The 17,515-nt window shown below is 38.8% G+C and overlaps 1 protein-coding gene across 1 annotated transcript in view; it reads left to right on the top strand.

The window, feature by feature from the left end:
- Positions 1-17,515, top strand: part of PTPRR (protein tyrosine phosphatase receptor type R) — a 137,288-nt gene that overhangs the window by 61,322 nt on the left and 58,451 nt on the right. Inside the window, exons 3-4 of the mRNA XM_015627853.3 lie at positions 7,420-7,533; positions 10,690-10,845. Of these exons, the coding sequence (XP_015483339.1) occupies positions 7,420-7,533; positions 10,690-10,845 (270 nt within the window). The remainder of the gene's footprint in view (positions 1-7,419; positions 7,534-10,689; positions 10,846-17,515) is intronic.

The following is a 17,515-nucleotide window of genomic DNA, read 5'->3' as shown; positions in this document are numbered from 1 at the left end:
GCATAGAACTGAAGCAGTATAACTGAAGCAGACTTGCTAAGGCCAGAGGCATAGCAACATTTCAGCCTCCCATCCATATTAGTAATCAATTGGCACTAATTGCAAGTGCTCCCAGTTTAATGTTTTTTAAAATAGTTGTCAGATTTTTAAAAATAGCCATGAAGAACAAGAGAGCTACTGCAGCCTCCTGCTCCTCTCTTTTCCCCTTCCTAAGGGCTCCCACAGTACAGAGACCTGCTGACATTGGTATTATTTAATGGTAAGGCTGCATCAAACTCGTGTCCCATGGACAATAGATAAGTCTTCCTTCTCTCCTACAGCCCCTTAGCAATGACAAGCCTGCATCCCATGGGCATTTAGGATATGGGATTCTGCAGTGTTCTTACTCAGGAGAGGTCCTATTAACTTTAGGGACTGTGGGATGGTAGTTTCTCAAAATCTAGTGTATTCGGTGTTTGGAACCTGCACATACTTTTCTTTTTTTTTCTTTCTCCCAAATATGTAATTAATGATTGGTGCATTAATGACACCACAGGAAAAAGGTAAAGGGAACTGAGTACAATGAGCATTGTGAGGAGTGTAACACATGGTTTCATACTGTCACCCTACTGACTGCCTCACATTGTGGTACAGGAATGACCCATACAACTCAAAAGCCAGGAGAATGAAATAATATACCATCTGAGGTTTCCTTTGGAATAAAGAATTCTTTGTCTTCTCATTAGATGTGATCAGTAAATCCTCATTATCTTGTGGCACTACACTGAAAGAGCTGGCTCTTATCTTTTCTCAGAGACTTGCGAACCCAGAGGTTAATGCAGAACATAGGGCTGATAGAAATCAAAGTGCACCTCTTGAAGACAGGCGTTAACAAACCTTATCCTTAGTAGGCTGAATTTCATTCTCATACAATTCAATCATCAGTGAAGGTCATAAAGCCTTCCTATAGCTGACTGACTCACTGCCCAAGTGCAAGTATGCTCAGTGAGGGAATTGAGGGAATCATGGCCAAGAGCCAGACCTCACAGATCACAGATGGAATGTTTCTCACTCTTGTGTTGATGCTTCCTGCAGAATTGATCAAATCAGCCCCAAATAAGCTGATCTCATTTGAGAAATTAGTTCTTCTCCCTGGAAAAAGAAATGTAAATCTGTCACACAGCTGAAGCAAACAGTTGAGTCATATCACGCCTTCAGGGCAGTTTTGCCAGTCTGAGCAGTGGGTGCTAGTGAAGTGTCCTGGCATCACCTCAACAGCTGGTATGGTGTCTTCAACCTCAGTGATGCAGCGGTCTCTAGGATAGTCTTCAGCTGGTACCAACCTGTGCCAACAGGACTTGAATGAGACCCAGTTTCCAGCCCAGGATGATGGGCAGCACTCAAACCTCGCAACAGCAGACTGAGAAGGTTCTTCTGTTATACTAGGCTTCATCTCAGTTTCTGATAGTTAGAGGTATGATAGTCAACTGTATGACAAGACTTGTAGTATGTCTTCTGCACAGTTTCCAGAGACATCAGTGACTTTCAATGTCCATATAAGCGTTCAACCCTGTTCCCTCCTCATATTCAGTCTTTGGCCTCTGCAACTTCCTGTGGTGTAAAAGTCTGTGGATATACTGCTTTGTGTGGGAAATACTGCTTTGATTTATAAATTTTCACTTTCTCATATTTTAATGAACATTCACTTGAAAATCACTTTGAGGGGAGGCCATACAGCTATCTGGACTAATTGGATTAACCCTATATTTCTCATCAGTGTTACTTCTGTCTTTGATTTATTTCAGAGAGCTCATAACATGGATAAATAATAAAATTTATATGCTTTCATGAAAAATTGATCAAGAGCCAAAATTGCTATTTAATACTATATGAGAAATGCATAATTCCAGGAAATATTATGCTTACTTTAAACAAAGATTTTTTCATAAGGGATGTGGGTTGGTTTTTTTTTTCCTAGTAAAAATGTGAGTGAAATTCTACATTGTCACATTTTGAAAAGCAAATACTAAACTTCCCTGGACTAATCAAGACTGAAGCAATCAAAGTAACCTATTCCTATCACTTTCTCCTAATATTTATACAGAACCAACTTAAAGCTCTATTTTCTCATCACCCAAATGCTATTTGGACAAGCACTTATAATTGATTTTATACTCATGAGAATTTTATCTTAGTTTACAGACATAATTCAAAGTTTAATGTGGACCTCATAAAAGGGCAGGTCTTTCCTATTGGAGAAAATCATATGGTAGTGGGAGAGGTAAATGGGAGAGGAGTGAATGCACCTCATGCCAGTTTGGCTTAGGGCAAAGTCCCTTCGGAGTGGCACTTGGCAAAATGCATTGTTGTAGTTGCATAATGCTGGCTAGGGATATACTGCCTCCCATGTGATTCATGGACTACATGAGACACTAAAGTTGCTGTGACACATGACTCACATAATTTTAGAAAGCCATAATCTTCTGTGGATGTGTATCAGGCACCTGAGCCAGCCAAAGGGGCTCACCTGATGCCCAGAGCAGCTGCAATCTCAAATATTGAACAGCGACAGGAAGGAAAAATCTAATGTGTTTACAGAGAGGAAAAGAAAGGAAATGCAGGTATTTTCACAATTTTTTGCTGTATTTATTGTAGTCCTGCACCAAACTGTACAAATAAATTTGCAACACTTCCAACTTCCCTCCTGATAAATACATCCTAATTTTGGTTGTACAGCTGGGGCTGTCTGATGAGGGTGATAGGATGAAGCACTGTGACGCTAATGAATTGTAGACACTCACTGTGCAGGAAGCAGATTGGCATGCTCAGATAGAGGAACCCGCAGCTTGGCCATAGTGCAATATTTGGTTTAGTGCAGAAAACCCTCCCAGTTTATAGCATTTTTATTGATTTTTTTAAAAACATGTATTAATAACTGGAGCACAAGTAGGCAATAAAACTCTTTTCTGAGCTTTCTCACTTGTTTGACTTAACTAAATAAGTGTTTATTTTTATTTTTGTTTTAGAACAAAATAGAACTCACTACCCAGTGGACCTTAAGTATGTAAAACTCCTAGCATGTATAATTTGTTGATTTAGTTTTAATCTTTTTACATAAAAGTGTTGTTAAGATGTATACTTTCACCGTTAATCTTCTTTCTCCTTGATTACTTTTGTTCTGCATAATCAGTTTAGCTGGAGGTTTGAGAAAACATCTGTGGTGCTATGATCAGAACCGATTTTTGGGGGGAAGCAACAATGCACAGAAATGGAATCATATATTTGAAGCTCATTGCAGAAAGGATATAATAGATGATAAGGAAAATATAAGAAAGATATGCTTCTCTTAACTTTTCTTGAGAAGCAGAACTTGACCTGGAAAATTATGGTTGTGTAATATCCTAAAAATATTATTTTAGACTCCGTTACACATTCTCTCTCATGTTAGAGATTTTTTTGTCCCTTTAACATGAAGATCTTCATTAAAAAGCCCCTGTAGGATGGCAGTTGTGAATGAAGTTTCCCTTTCTGGAACTCTGTCTTCCCAAGTTTTCCACTACAAGCAGAAAACTCCTTCACTTCAAGGTACCTCTTTTACTTGGATCAGAGAAACCTAGAAACCGTCGCCACAGTGCAATCTCCAGGTCGGTAATTGCTCAGGAAAATGAGCTGTCCAGGGTGTTCGCCTCTGGGCTCAACAAGTCGCTATTGCCAACAGAGGCAGCTGATTCAAAATTGTAACCTCTTGGGGAAGTGGTTGCAAGCCATGATAAACACTGCAGATGAGCAAAGGTAAGGGATTAGTGCTGTCTTACTGGGATGTTTCAGCCCTTTCTTTTCCAAAGCAAAAGGAGCAGCTAAGGAACACAGTAAGACATAACTTGTGTATCTTTGTTAACGCTTTATTTTTTCAGATGGATTGCTTTACAGAGATTAATTTCACCTTTTTTTTTGCAGGTGGTATTAAAACTCATGGATTTCATTTCTGTAATTACAACCTGTTAATGGTTGGTCAGGTTTCCATTGTAGGAGTGATTCTCTTAATAATGACACTTCATATTGTTTGTCTGAGTACAGGTATTATTGCATTTGTATTCATCCATTCATCTCTTACCTTTGTGGACTATAGTCAAGACAGTATCTAGGCATGCCGTCAGATTGGCACAATAATATTAAAATATTTAAATTTTAATAATATTTGGAAAATTTTCTGACGGTAACACTTAAGAATTTATTTTTCCTTTCTCTTTTCTATATTCTTTATTTTCTTTTTCTTTCTTTTTTTTTTCTCTGACTAACTTTTCTCAACAAAAATTGTTACACTTAAGAATTTGCAGAAAGGCAATTTTATAGCAGACCCTCAGGTCCGACTTACATTTCAGTCACCCTCAGGAGGCATATGCCAGAGTGATACAATATATGACTATAGATATAGATTATATAGATATATAGATATAGAAAGATATAGACATAATGTACCCAAGTGTTGCCTTCATCCCAGACCAGTCTGATAATGTTGTTGTTGTTATTAATGTTGTTGTTACTGAGGAGACACGTTGCCTGTGCTGAATAGATATAAATTAGCTGTGTCTTGTCAGAAGGAGCTTGGGAAAGCTTGCCTTGTTCCTGTCATTTACTGTAAGCATCCAGAGTTGTCCACAGTATAATGAATTGATACATCTCCAATCTAGTCCACTTCTGCTTTATGCTTTTATGAAAGCAATACCAAAAAAAAGGATAATAGAGAGCACAGAGCACATTTGTGACGTTCTCCTCACTCTAAAGTAGGTGCTCTCGGGATTCCACCAAGCATTTATGTAAATTACCTTTCACTGAGTGAGTTAGAAATTCCATTCCTAGAGTGACAGATTCTGGATTGCTTACTTTCCTTTTGACAGGAAGACTCAAGTGCACTCCCCTGTGCTGTCTGAAGTACAAAAAGGTGATCTGTAATAATCTCACTTAATTTTTGCTATAATTGCCAAGGAACTAAGGTTTACACTGACGGCAGAAAAGGAGAAGCAGATCCTTTCAGTGGACAACAAAGAAGGTTCTCATAATCAGTGTGAGATGCTTCTTCCTCAGATATTTCTTGAGGTTTTTGGGGTGCAAAGTTACAAAAAAAATTAAATCTTTATAGCTTCAAAAGATGCATCCTGAGATAAGGCTTAAGGCAAATTTTCTTCCCATCCACTTAGGTGGTTTTCTAAAAGGGTCCTGTAATCTCTGTGTGCATTTCCAGATGAGATTTTTAAGCAGGCTGCTGCCAGACTGACAGAGAGCTGGGGTCTTCAGGCTTCCCCCAGGAGCACAAAGGATAGCGTAGCTGTTACAGAGACACACACACACACACACACACTTCAGCCTTGGATGAATATTGGTTAAAGGACACAGTGGACCTAATTAAGACCTGGTAGGCAGAAATGTGACTCTCCTGAAGATAGTGGAGTTTCACCACATTTTACTGTCCCTGAATATGATGAACCAAAATCCCAGAATACTAATTCTATGAGAATTTATTGCCTCCTTATAGGCTCTTTAAGATCTTCTACTCCTCTGAAGCTAGATATTTTTCTGGCTGTTTAATTTCCGTCTTTATCAGCGAGGTCTTAATACACTTTTAACAATACCTCTATTAATGTGTTATGATACCTGGCTCAAGTATTTTTAAGTGAATGTATTTTGATTTTATGCCTGCTAATTTTGCTCAGTAACAGCAGTTATTATTATCCCCATAACTCAGGGTCACCAGCTTGGGCACTCTTTATGCCATCCTAATGGTCTCTCAGGACCGCATGACAGTCTTTCTATTTCAGCAGCAGCTCCCTTTCTCATTCAGTCAAGACCTTCAGACCAGGCTGTCTCAGCGTAGTGACAACTTCAAAGCTCCAAACCAATTCTTGTCAGGTGTTCCATGAGTCAGTCTGGGGTACAGAAGAAGTGCTCACATCTGTTAGACCTCCACATGCCCCCTCTCAAGACATCACTATTATCACTATTTCAGTGATAAAGTTGGAGCAATTTTAGAACCACTGAGGATGTCTATCTAATTCATGAAAAAGCAAAGAGAAGATTCCGCATTTTGAAAATGCCAGGGTGGAAGGGGTAATTTAAGTGGAAGAATCTTACAATACTTCCAATTGTGTGGTAAGAACAGATCTCATGCATCAAGGCCCGACAATCCCAGTAGTGTAAAAAAAATGAGGAAAAGGGAGGAAGAGAAAGAAAAACACTGAGTACTGACAGAAAAATCAAATTGATAGTGGAAAAGGAAAGCAAATATTTTATGGTTTTACATTATAGCTTATAAATACTGATAAAGAACAACAGTCAAAATGTGTGATGTTGTTTTTCTTTGACATAAATGTTTCCTTTCTTTCTGAATCATAACCATATTCCCAGTGTGATATCTGACCCATGGATATTTAATTCTCTTTATGCAGCTCTGATTAGGAAGGAAGAATACCTGCTTGGTTCCTCAGAGCAGCAAGCAAGCTGGCACATGGCTCTAAATAGGAAATTTAAAATAAAAATCTTTTTTATCTCAAGTCAACTGGCTTCAGCAGAACTTAGTAACTTCCTAAGTCAGAAATCGCCAGAAGCATTAGAATCCTGTGGTCATCTGGCATAGCCATCTTTTCTCTTCTCCACTACATATTGTGTGCAAAAGGGATATGAAAACAAAGAAGCAGGCCCCAAAGTACCACAGGGAAGTCCTTTCTACCAGGCATTATGTGAATACCCAATATCTAGGTCTTCTTGGACACAGAATATTTGAGCCTAAATTATTTCTTGGGTAAAATTTCATTGACTTCACAAAAAGGATCTGAACTTGACAAACTTATAAATTTCACTATAATTCTAACACAGGGAAAGAAAATGCTTCAGTGCTATAGTTTTTCATCCTGTGACTTGTGTGAGGGAGCTTTAGGAAATTCAGACATGGGGAATATATCCAGAATGTTTCATTTCTGATCTCAGAAACTGTTAATCAAAATTAAAATCGTATGATTTCACTATGTCTGACTCATTCTTCACCTTCAGGGACATATGCTAAGACAATATTCCAAAAGAATCTTCATTGTGCAAACTTGACATCTTGTTCTTCAAGGATGCATTGATGTTTAATGCTTGACTTTCATTTCTAAGCTAGTAATTGTGTTGTCTTTAACACTGTGACTTGTCAAAGGAATTAAGCCAAAACCATCTGGAACCCATTCTGAGTGTACTTGGATAAAGGTGGTACTTTGCTAATGAATACCATTTAAGGTACTTAAATGTACCTTTGTACTTATTATATATTGTGATGCACGTAGATTACACGGATTATTGTTACAGGAAAAAAACCCAGCAACAATTAGTGAAAAGCCCCAGAGATCATTCATCTTGAGAACTAAATGTCTTGGGCAAGGAGTTCATTTGAACTGATTTGTTTTTCAGACACTACAAATGGATGTAAACAAGCTGAATATCACACTGCTTCGGCTATTTCGCCAAGGAGTGGCAGCAGCACTGGGACTGTTACCTCAGCAAGTTCATATCAACAGACTCATTGTAAGTACCAAAATACTGTGGGTATTAAAGTGTACCTGTTTATTTAAATTCGCTTAAATTTATTTACCTGTCACTATGGAAGAGCACAATTAAATAGGACAGAAAAATACTTATTATTCCATTTCTTCAACTGCACTACAGAAAAATAGATCCCCATTACAAAATTATTTAAATTTTCCTTTGAAAAGACACTATTCTCATCTAAGCCAGATAAACCTCTTTTTTGCCTTATTCATAAGCAGACTGCTTATCTCTTATTTTTCATTCCAATGCAGTTCTTTTTCATGTTCACACCTTATCCATGTTTTGTTTCTCAAAGGTTGAATATTGTTCAAAAAATACATGTGATTCATCTTTTCAAAGGCATCTTCACAATTTAGCCTCAGACTTCCCATTAGTAAATTAAATGTCATCTACAGTATTAATATTCATGCTTTGATATTCTTATATAATGATCTGTCCTCAGAAATTGTAGACTACGGTATCCTGTTGGCAAAAAATGGCAATAAATTTGCTTCTAGCAAAAAAAGATTTTTTTTAATCAACTGTAATTGTATGCATACTTAACACTGTTGTCTTTTTATGGCAATTTTACCATGAAGCAAGAAAACCCAACATCATGTGTATATTGCTAGCCTTCAATTCACTTTGCAGAGGGAAGAAGAGATTTTATTCTGTGTGCAGGTTGAATATTAGGGAGGAAAACTGACAGGTTCAGCATAAAAGGATTTTGTGCCTTGAAAGCGTGATAGGATTGTATACATCAAAAAGGGTTATAAAACTCCTTCAAGTAATGTCTCTCCGAGAAAAGATCTTGCAAAAAATACAGTGAGAAAGATCAATAGGAATGCACTGCAGCCCTTTTAATATTCTTCAAGAATCTCACTCATTGGTGACAGGCAGTGCTGAATGTAATTTGTCCCCTGCATTGACCAGAATGGAACATTTAAAGACATATTCAGAGAAAAGCACAATTAAATGAGAAATGTTTTGGAGTCTGAAATGTGTATTTCAACACACTGAATCACCTAGTAGCTTTCCTACTATGCTCTTTAAATATTATGTAAATAAACAGAATAAATATGCTGTTTATTTTCCTACTGGCTCCACTGCTTTTTGCTTTCTCCTCTCATTTATGATTTAAGGGAAGAGATAATATCATTTTGCACCTTCATATAGCCCAGAATACAGTAAGTACTATTATTTAATTAGTCTTTTCAACACCTGTAAAAGTTCTTCTATGAGTCAATATTTCAGCGATACAAGAAAGCAAGCAAACTTTTCCCCTATTTGCTCTAAAAATCACACACAGTCAAAATTCACAAGGAAGACAAATACTTCTCAGGAGACATTAGTCACACTTTTCATCCTTCTAACATGAGACAATTCCTTTCACACAGAGTGCTGACAAGCAAGCAGAGCACATCAAAATTCATCTTGCCTTGTTTCAGTGTAGTCTAAACTAGTCATCTAGGCTCCCTGTAAAATCAGTAGAGAGGATGGTAACTGTAGGAGAAGAGGCATTGAGATCCATTTTGATTATATTAGGATGGATTAAATAATTCTTTAGAGATGCCAGTCCCTTTCTGCCGACTTTCAGAGGCAGACAACAGAAGTGAGGTGAGGTGACTCACTCCCAAGTGAGCAGCTCTCAGAAGTGATGGGAGTCTGGAAGCCAGGATGTGGATGGGCACAGGGGAAGCAGACAGCCTGCTAACCTCTTACATGTAACAACACACTCTGTTCCAGTAAATATTAACTTGGTATTTCCAGTGTCTCCTTAACCTTTCCAGTACATCCTTCTCCCATAAAGATCCTTTAATGGGATAGAGAAACTCATAAACTGGGGAGGCACAAAACACTGGGAATGCTGCATACCCACCGAGCCTTGCCTGGTGCCTGTGACCTGCATGTAGCAGCAGTCCCCATCAGAGACTGAGTACAAGCACAGCCTCAAGTCAGTTTCTTCAGGACCCACTGGTAGTCAGTGTCCTTGCCATTCTTATTGAGCAGATGGACCAGCAGCACATTTGAGAGCACAGAGGACAGATTTAGGGCAAGCATGTTTGAAAGAGTTCTTTTCTGTGCAGCTCTGTTTTGAATGCAAGCAGTATTTTATGCTCTATTTTGAATGCAAGGTATTTTAAGAGTAGTAAAACATGTCTTTTTCTTCACTTCAGTAGAGTTAATGCTGCACATTCAAGGTGATGGGAAGGAGGCTGGGGAAATCCGGATTATCCCAGTTTGAGCTGATCTCTCCCATCCCATAACAATGAATAGCGGATATCCAGAGTGGTTAGGTTCTTGCCTGCCCAGGCAGCAATGCAGGGAGCAGCACCATGCCTACTTTATGTGTGTGGAATCCCCCAGATCTAGACTCTACTCCACAGCGTAAGCTACACTGGCCATAGCCCTAGAGAGCCAGGGTTCCCACATCCTGTTTGGACATCAGAGCTGTCTCATGTGCTGTTCAAGTCCATCACAACAGAGATACTCTCTTTCCTTTTGCTACCTTGTAACAGAGTGGGCATCACTGACATTTCTAATACAGAACATCTTAGGCTGCCAGGACTGCATGAAAGACAACAGGGCAAGAATTAATAGATAGGGGACTGGACATTCTCAGATTACCCATTAAGTGTTAACGAAACTTCCTGGGTCCTTTAATTTTGTTGGACCATGCTAAGTTGCACTGCAATCAACTAAAAGGACTTTATTGTGGTATGTGTCTGCAGTGTTGACAAGGGGCTGGAAAGTAATGTCCAGATATCACAGCATTATGCTAAGCATTCCTATTTCAGCTCAGCTCAGATGAACTATCTGCTAAAATCCCTGCTGGCACATTGCCATTGACCCCAACCCATGGGTCCTCCTATCACTATGTTATATTGATTGCTTAATGATACTAGACTCAGGAAAAGTCTACCTCATCAATATTGATTGAGACAAAGCACACATGCCCACATATAGGACTTGCATTTTCTTCCACAGTCTGCTGGGATTTACAGATAGGCAAAAGGTATGCTGTCCTCACAGAGCAGGTTGCAACTTTTATATTCCATGCTTTTGTCTTTGGAATTACAGTTGCAATCCACACACAGAAGAGATTATCTAATGTCAGATGCCTCCTATGATTTTGCTTTTTTTTTCCCCTAGGCGAAGAAGAACTGTGTGGAACTGTTTGTGTCTCCACTGAACAGTAAGCCAGGAATTCCTGAGGCACTCCCATCTGAAGAAGTGCTGCGTTCCCTTAATATCAACATTTTGCATCAGAGTTTATCCCAGTTTGGAATAACAGAGGTCTCCCCTGAGGTTGGTTATCAATTTTCTAACCTGTATCATTTTGATACAGATTAGGCACTTACATCATTGGAAGTTTTCTGGCTGAGGCTCTCAAGCATGAGGCAGAAAATGTATAGGCTAAGATAGCATCACTACTATAAGGCAATTGTCATAGAATCCTAGAATAGCCTGGCTTGGAAAGGACTTTAAAGATCACTTAGTTCCAACCCTTCTGCCATGCACTATTGCACATTTCACTAGACCAGATTGCTCAGAGCCTCATCCAACCAGCTCTGTTAAAGTACTTCAGTAGTGCTTTATTAGGCTATTTACTCTTTAATAATCAGGGTCCTCCTTGCACAGATGAGCTATCATTGAAGTCACAGTTTAGATCCTAATAAGGCACTAATTGCCTTAAAGGAAGTGAACATAAGGAATTCTGGTCTATTAATAGGCATAGGAAGATATAACAATTTCAGCAGAGAGATAAAGGAAATGCAGATGTTAGGTGTCACCATTATTACCCATGTAATTTTTGTCTGACATGATTTTGAAAAACTAAATCTGTACATTACACACATGCTTCTTTCTATTTTCAGGATTGGCAATAGATTTCATTTCTTTATGTGGTCCAAAAAGAGGGTAAAAATAAAACTGTTAGCTATTATTTGTGTGACTTCATCCATTTTTGGAAAAAAAAAACCCAAACATTTCAAAGCAGAGATTGCATTGTCATCTCCACAAGTTATCTGAGACATTATCAGTGAGATGGACATCTAATTCTGGGCAGATCATTTAAAAACTGTGTCCAGGAAATGAAAGAAAGCAAAAGCCTTAAGGGTAAAAAGCCAGTGAACTCGTGGACATGGCCACATTACACCGCATTTTATTTAATGTTTTACCTGAAGCCCTTATGTACATATAATGACCCTCAGAATACAGTTCGTGGCCAAACTCCTTCAATCATGTTGTCAAAAACAAGATTTCCAGTGGAAACTGCCAACTTGGCAGAGGAAGTGTCCATGTCCAAAAAAGTGGGGAAAAAATTGAATACACTCATGTGCTATGTTTCCCTCTATAGGTAAAAAGTTCTTGGGTTTTTTTTATATCCAAAGCCATGTTTGAGACATTGCTGTTTGAGCTGCTGGGCTGTTATGCCTACCTGTATTTCTACTGGTTAGAAATTGTTTTGCTCATTATAAGTATTCTAAGAATCTAGATGTCTTTGTTACAAAAAAATGAAATATAAAACAAGGCCAGTTCATGTTCTACTACAGCAAAATTCAGATTCTTAAGTTTTAGCTGTTCTAATACAAAACATAGCAAAGCAGTGGTTTTCAAATCTCAAATCAAGTCTATATCATCCGTTAGCAACCTGAGTGAAGCTTCATTTAGGTCAGAATTTCCTTTGTATCTGAAGCACGAGTCTGATGGTTGGGATAGAGGCAATTATCTATTCCTAGGACTTCAGTTACAAAGAACACTTCTGGTAGACATAGGGTAAGAACTTATATGAATAATAGATGAATAGTGAAATGTCATCAAGCTATGAAGAGATGTTGGAAAAAAAAACAAGCACTGAACTCAAGAGCTCATCTTGAGTTAGATACATTTCAATAATCTGGAGTGCTCAGATATTTGTATTTTCTTCCTGGGGAAAAAAGTGGATAAATAATTTAGAACAGGATTATTAGAATGAAGGCTGTGCAGTCTCTAACTCCTAATACTGTTGGAGAAACAAGAGATATTTCAATTGATAGCAGATTATATGGCTAAGGCACTGATCCTGAAAAATAATGCAGCTTTACACTAATAGGTTTTCCTTATGGATGCCAATAAATAGTTTACACATGTGAGACTACACAGAGAACAACATCTAAAAACCAGCAACCTACAATCTTTGTATCTCTTTTGGTAAAAGTGTGAATGCTTGACAACCAGTATAGTATGTGCATTATCAGTGTATCTGTGCACAAAGGAAGCTTACTCTCATCTTTCTAGGTGGGTGGCTGACACAGAGGTGTTAGGGCTGGAATTTGTCTCCTTTTTCAGCTGTATTTCAGTAAGAGTTGCCTAAGGCTTGAAAGTCTGCTGGCTCTCTCTCTGGTAAACACAAAGAGGTATGTTTTACAGGCAGTTCATCCCATCTGTGAGACACCTCTCCTGAAATTGCTTGGTTGACCCTTTTTAACAAGGTTTAGTAAAAACTAGACCTCCAGAGGGTTAATGCTGTGGAAGATTAGCCTGTCCAAAGAAATTTTATCAAGATTATGTAGGAAAACCCACATGGAAAACTGCTCTGCTCAAAGTTTCAGCCCATACTGTACCATAAACAGCAAAAATCCCACTGGATGTCAGTACCTGGAACTACATTTCCATTCATTACAGAAATAATTTGCGTGTTCAGATCTGCTGATCCACTGGTCACTGGTTGATCTATTTTCAAGTGAATTGCCTGTCTCAAAATTATACCCCAGTTTATTATTCTGCAGTAGCAGTAGAAAGAGCAGTTCCCCTGTATGTCTTTGCTGTAGGAGCCATTAGAGTACCTTACTGCCTGGTGTAGAATGAGATATGTACCAGTGGGAATGTGTAAATTTAAAGGAGTCCTTGCCATTTCAGAGGTCCAGGACAATGTCTATACGTTTCATATCTTCTTGATTTTCCAATGGCTTATTGTAATTGTAGCATTTGCTCTTTTATTGTGGCCTAAAGTTTTTGTCTGAGGTGGAATTTCAGATTGAGTTCTGCTCCATGGGATGTACCACTGTCAGGAGCAGACTTCACCAGAACAAAGTACAAAACTGGTGCTTGATGATAGGACTAAATTTGATGACTTAGGCAGTCTGTGTTATTATGGTGTGGGAATCCTGGCTTCCTAATGTCTTTAAATTGCTTGGATTAAAATAAAATACTACTGGATTTCAGAATTTACTAGAAGAAAACTTGAAGTGGTTTTGAATGACAAAAATAACTGAAGTTACAGTAAATAAAATAAGGGTTACTGTGTTTTGAGAGCTAAGCTAACTGCCAGCTGGAAATATATCACTGAAGGAGAAATTTCCAGAGTTCATACCAATATTACTGCAATCCCAAAATGTAGCATTACAGCCTCCTTGCACAAAGAGGTTGCCTTTGAAGTATATGATATTAACATATTAGAGAAGAAATCAAAGGAAGCTATCATGCACTTAAGTATACAGAAACTGTAAGTCGTTGTAAGGACAAGTGATCAAAAACAGTATCTTGGAAATTACAACAGCCTGGACTGACAGAGGCACCTGGGAACAAAGCAGAGCACAAGCAGATGCTCCTGTGATCAGGCAAGGCAGCTGTAGTGTAACATCTGCACAGCTGCACCCAGAGCACCCAACAGGAACAGAAGCCCTGCAGGCTGCCAGTGTGGATGTGGAATCACAGCACTTCATCACACATGTGCCTAAGGTAGAGCTTTTGGGGAGACTTTGTCATGGATGACATGGTTAAGTGGTTATTATCCAGTGTCCTGGGAGCCTGAGAGGTCACACACATTCCTACGTGTTTTCACTGGGGGTGGAAGTGATTTCTTGGCAGCTTTCCTAATGTGCCTTTGCTAACATAGTCAAAATAGCAGAAAAAACAAAGCTATTCAGTGTGAACTTCCATGAACTCTTTTTGATCTTGAGTTCTACCCCCAGCTCCCTGTAAGCTTTCCACTGAGCTCAGAACTACAACTTGCTATGCTCTCATTAGTGTTCCAGCCCAAGGGACTAATTTGGGTTAACTGACCCAATTTGCAAATTCACCTGTTTTCTGCTGAAAATTTACCTTTTCTGGCAGGCCCTGATACTACAGCAGAATCTTTCAGTCAGAGATTTTACAGTGACTACTTCAGGTCAATGTCTGTCTTACTATTATCAAAAGCTGGCTGCTCATTTTACTTGCTTGTAGAAATACTCCACTATTTTTCCTTAATACGACCAGAAAAGCCAGTGTGGATTTTTATTGTCTTTAAAAAAAAAAAGGTTTATAAAAATTGTTTAGAAAAAACGCATTTGTTCCAGTTCAGCAGATATCCTTGTGTGCAGGCACTCCTCAGTAAGGTTAGAGATTGAATGGCATTGTAAGAATACATTTGATTCTTCTGCACATTGAATCATGCTGAATTCAAAAAAATTAAATTAACCTGGCTCATTCTGCCTGAAAAACTTGCCTTATTGGAGTCTTGTTAGGGAATGGCAATACTAGGAAATTATGCCTTCCTCCCTGTTTGCTCTAGGATCTGATGCTCCCTGAGCTACTGGAATTCCCTTGCCACTCCATCTGCACTGATATTCTCCCACCTTTATTAGCTGCAGATCTTTGCAAATTAGTCTGAATATATCCTCCAGCCTATTCCTCAAAAACTATCTGAAGGACAAGAATCTTCTTGTTTTTGCATTGCATTTGGCTATCCTATTAGCTTTTTTCCTGGGCGTCAGCAATTTATAGTGAGCCTGGCAGTTGCTATCCCTCTTATCAGTTTTCCCAGACAAAGGAGCAAAGTTCTGAATGAGCAGCATTGACGTTTCAAAAAGCAATTCCTTATCTTGGGTGTGAGACGACTCAGTTACTGGAGGTCACAGCTTCTTCTGTCATTAGTAAGCAGCTTAAGCAATGATTTTACTCTCCACCCATTAGATCTGTGAGCGAGATTTCCTTGAGTAGGTGAAGGTACTACTAAAGTGTTTCGGAATGGTGTGTCAAGTAAGTTTAAGTTGTGGTATACATTTTTACCCTTTTTACAGCATTTGTTAATATTCATTCAACATTATTGTTAGAAAGACAAATCAGGCAAACACATGTTCTGAACACACATAGCACCAGACAGACATCATAGAGATTCGTTCTCTGAAAGTCTTCTTTTATTCTCTTCATTCTGTTATTTATATGAAATCTGTTATAAAATATTTTAAAAGTTTTATGACATTAATGAATTAAAGTTTATTTAAGTCTCTCATCCACTATGACTAAAAATCCTATTTGCTTTTCATTTACTTTTTAGTGTATTTGTCCTTTCAATAAAGAGGTATTAAACCACTCCATTTGCTTGCAAAAAGTCAGCACAGCCATTCTGCTTTAGCTCCTGCTTTTTATCTAAATTTCCTCCTGAGAGATATGAAACACCGGAAGGCCATCAGGTAACCCACTCAGGGTCAAACTTTGACTTTATAGCTAACAGGCCACAGCTGCAGCTGCTGCTGTCACTATGGGATTCCCATTGAGCCCAACAGGAGCAGTCTTGGATGTGGAGCAGCTGCAGGATTGGGCTCTGAGCCAGTGTTGGGACCCAAGTCCTGTGCCATGAGCACAGCAGAATGGCCTTGCTGTGCTGAGGTAGCAGATTGCAGAGAGAGCTGTACCCCTCTACAGTGGCAGCAGTGTTTAAAAATGTCTAGGAACAATTTTTGCAGAAATATTTGGCAAGCTTCTCTTTGAAGGCCCTGGGTTTTAAGTTGCTCATTAAACATCAAACTGACACTTCATAAGCCTTTTTAAACTGTCAATACCTGCAACATTTTAAAGCCCAGACCATGAAATGATGCATGATTACACACACAAATATACTAATTTTACAAGATTGGTTTCTGTAGTTGTGCTGAAAGATTTCCATTCTGGTCCCCAGGATTATTACTTCCAAAGAAAACTCTTCTTTATTATGCTTTCAGTCCTCAACTCCCAGTGAGTGTCTGTAAATTAGCCATGCTACCAAATTCCTGTCTAAAATATCTGCATTTTGTGGCAATTGTATCTGTGAATTGTCTTGCCTTGTCTTGACTTTTCTCAAAACAAGCAGTGCATAATCCTGTGCTGAATGGAGGACCATGAAAGCTATATCAGGTTTCAGCACCCAGCATTTTTTGTCAGCTTGTTCTCCTACTCAGGCCATGATCTCCCACTCCTCAGGAAGCTTTCCCACATTAATTCATCATCATCCAGACTTTCTGTGTTTGGGAGGCTGAAGAGGCTTGGTTTTGGGAGGCTTTGTCTTTTTGGAAGACAAAGTTGGTTTGGTACATTAGCTGTACAAAAAACCAGGCTAATGGGTGGCTAAGCAGACCCTGGGGCACGATGTACCCATGTACAGTGTTAGAGCATCCCTGCAGTTATGCAGGCCCATTGAGCAGCCGCTCATCTTGGTACGGAGGAGCTCTTTCCTCTGTGGTAAACTGCCAGTTCTCTTTACACAGCATCCCCAGAGAGGAAAAAAGGCCACATTGGGATGGGAAGACAACTTAGTAGCTAAACAAGAGGTTTATTTAAAGCCATTAGAGAACTTCAGCGAGAGAGAAACACGAAGACCTTGACCATTTACAGTGGAAACCAGAATTTTATAAAGTTGGCTTTACTTAGTCTGAGAACTCTACTGAAAAAACACAAGAAAACGAAAGCGGCTAGCTGAAAATTGGAAGGGCAATGTCTACTGAACTGTGGTCCCAGAAACATCAGACAACATACTGTAAATAATATACTGCAGTTAGACTGAGGGTACATGTACTTTGTTTCTGCTACAAAATCTCTATTTGAAAACATTGTGAAATTCTGGTAATTTAATAGTCCAACCAAGTCCCAGTACTGCAGTAAAGACAAAAATAAATGCTTTTACAATCATTATTATTTCATAATCCCCAGGAGTTCCCCAGGAGTTCTGGAAATTTTAGTGTGCACAGCTGTTTCAGAA

The sequence above is a fragment of the Parus major genome, chromosome 1A, assembly GCF_001522545.3.
Source record: "Parus major isolate Abel chromosome 1A, Parus_major1.1, whole genome shotgun sequence".
NCBI classification, from domain to species: domain Eukaryota; kingdom Metazoa; phylum Chordata; class Aves; order Passeriformes; family Paridae; genus Parus; species Parus major.
Note: the sequence above shows the minus strand (reverse complement) of the source record. Positions and strands in the feature narration are given on the sequence as shown.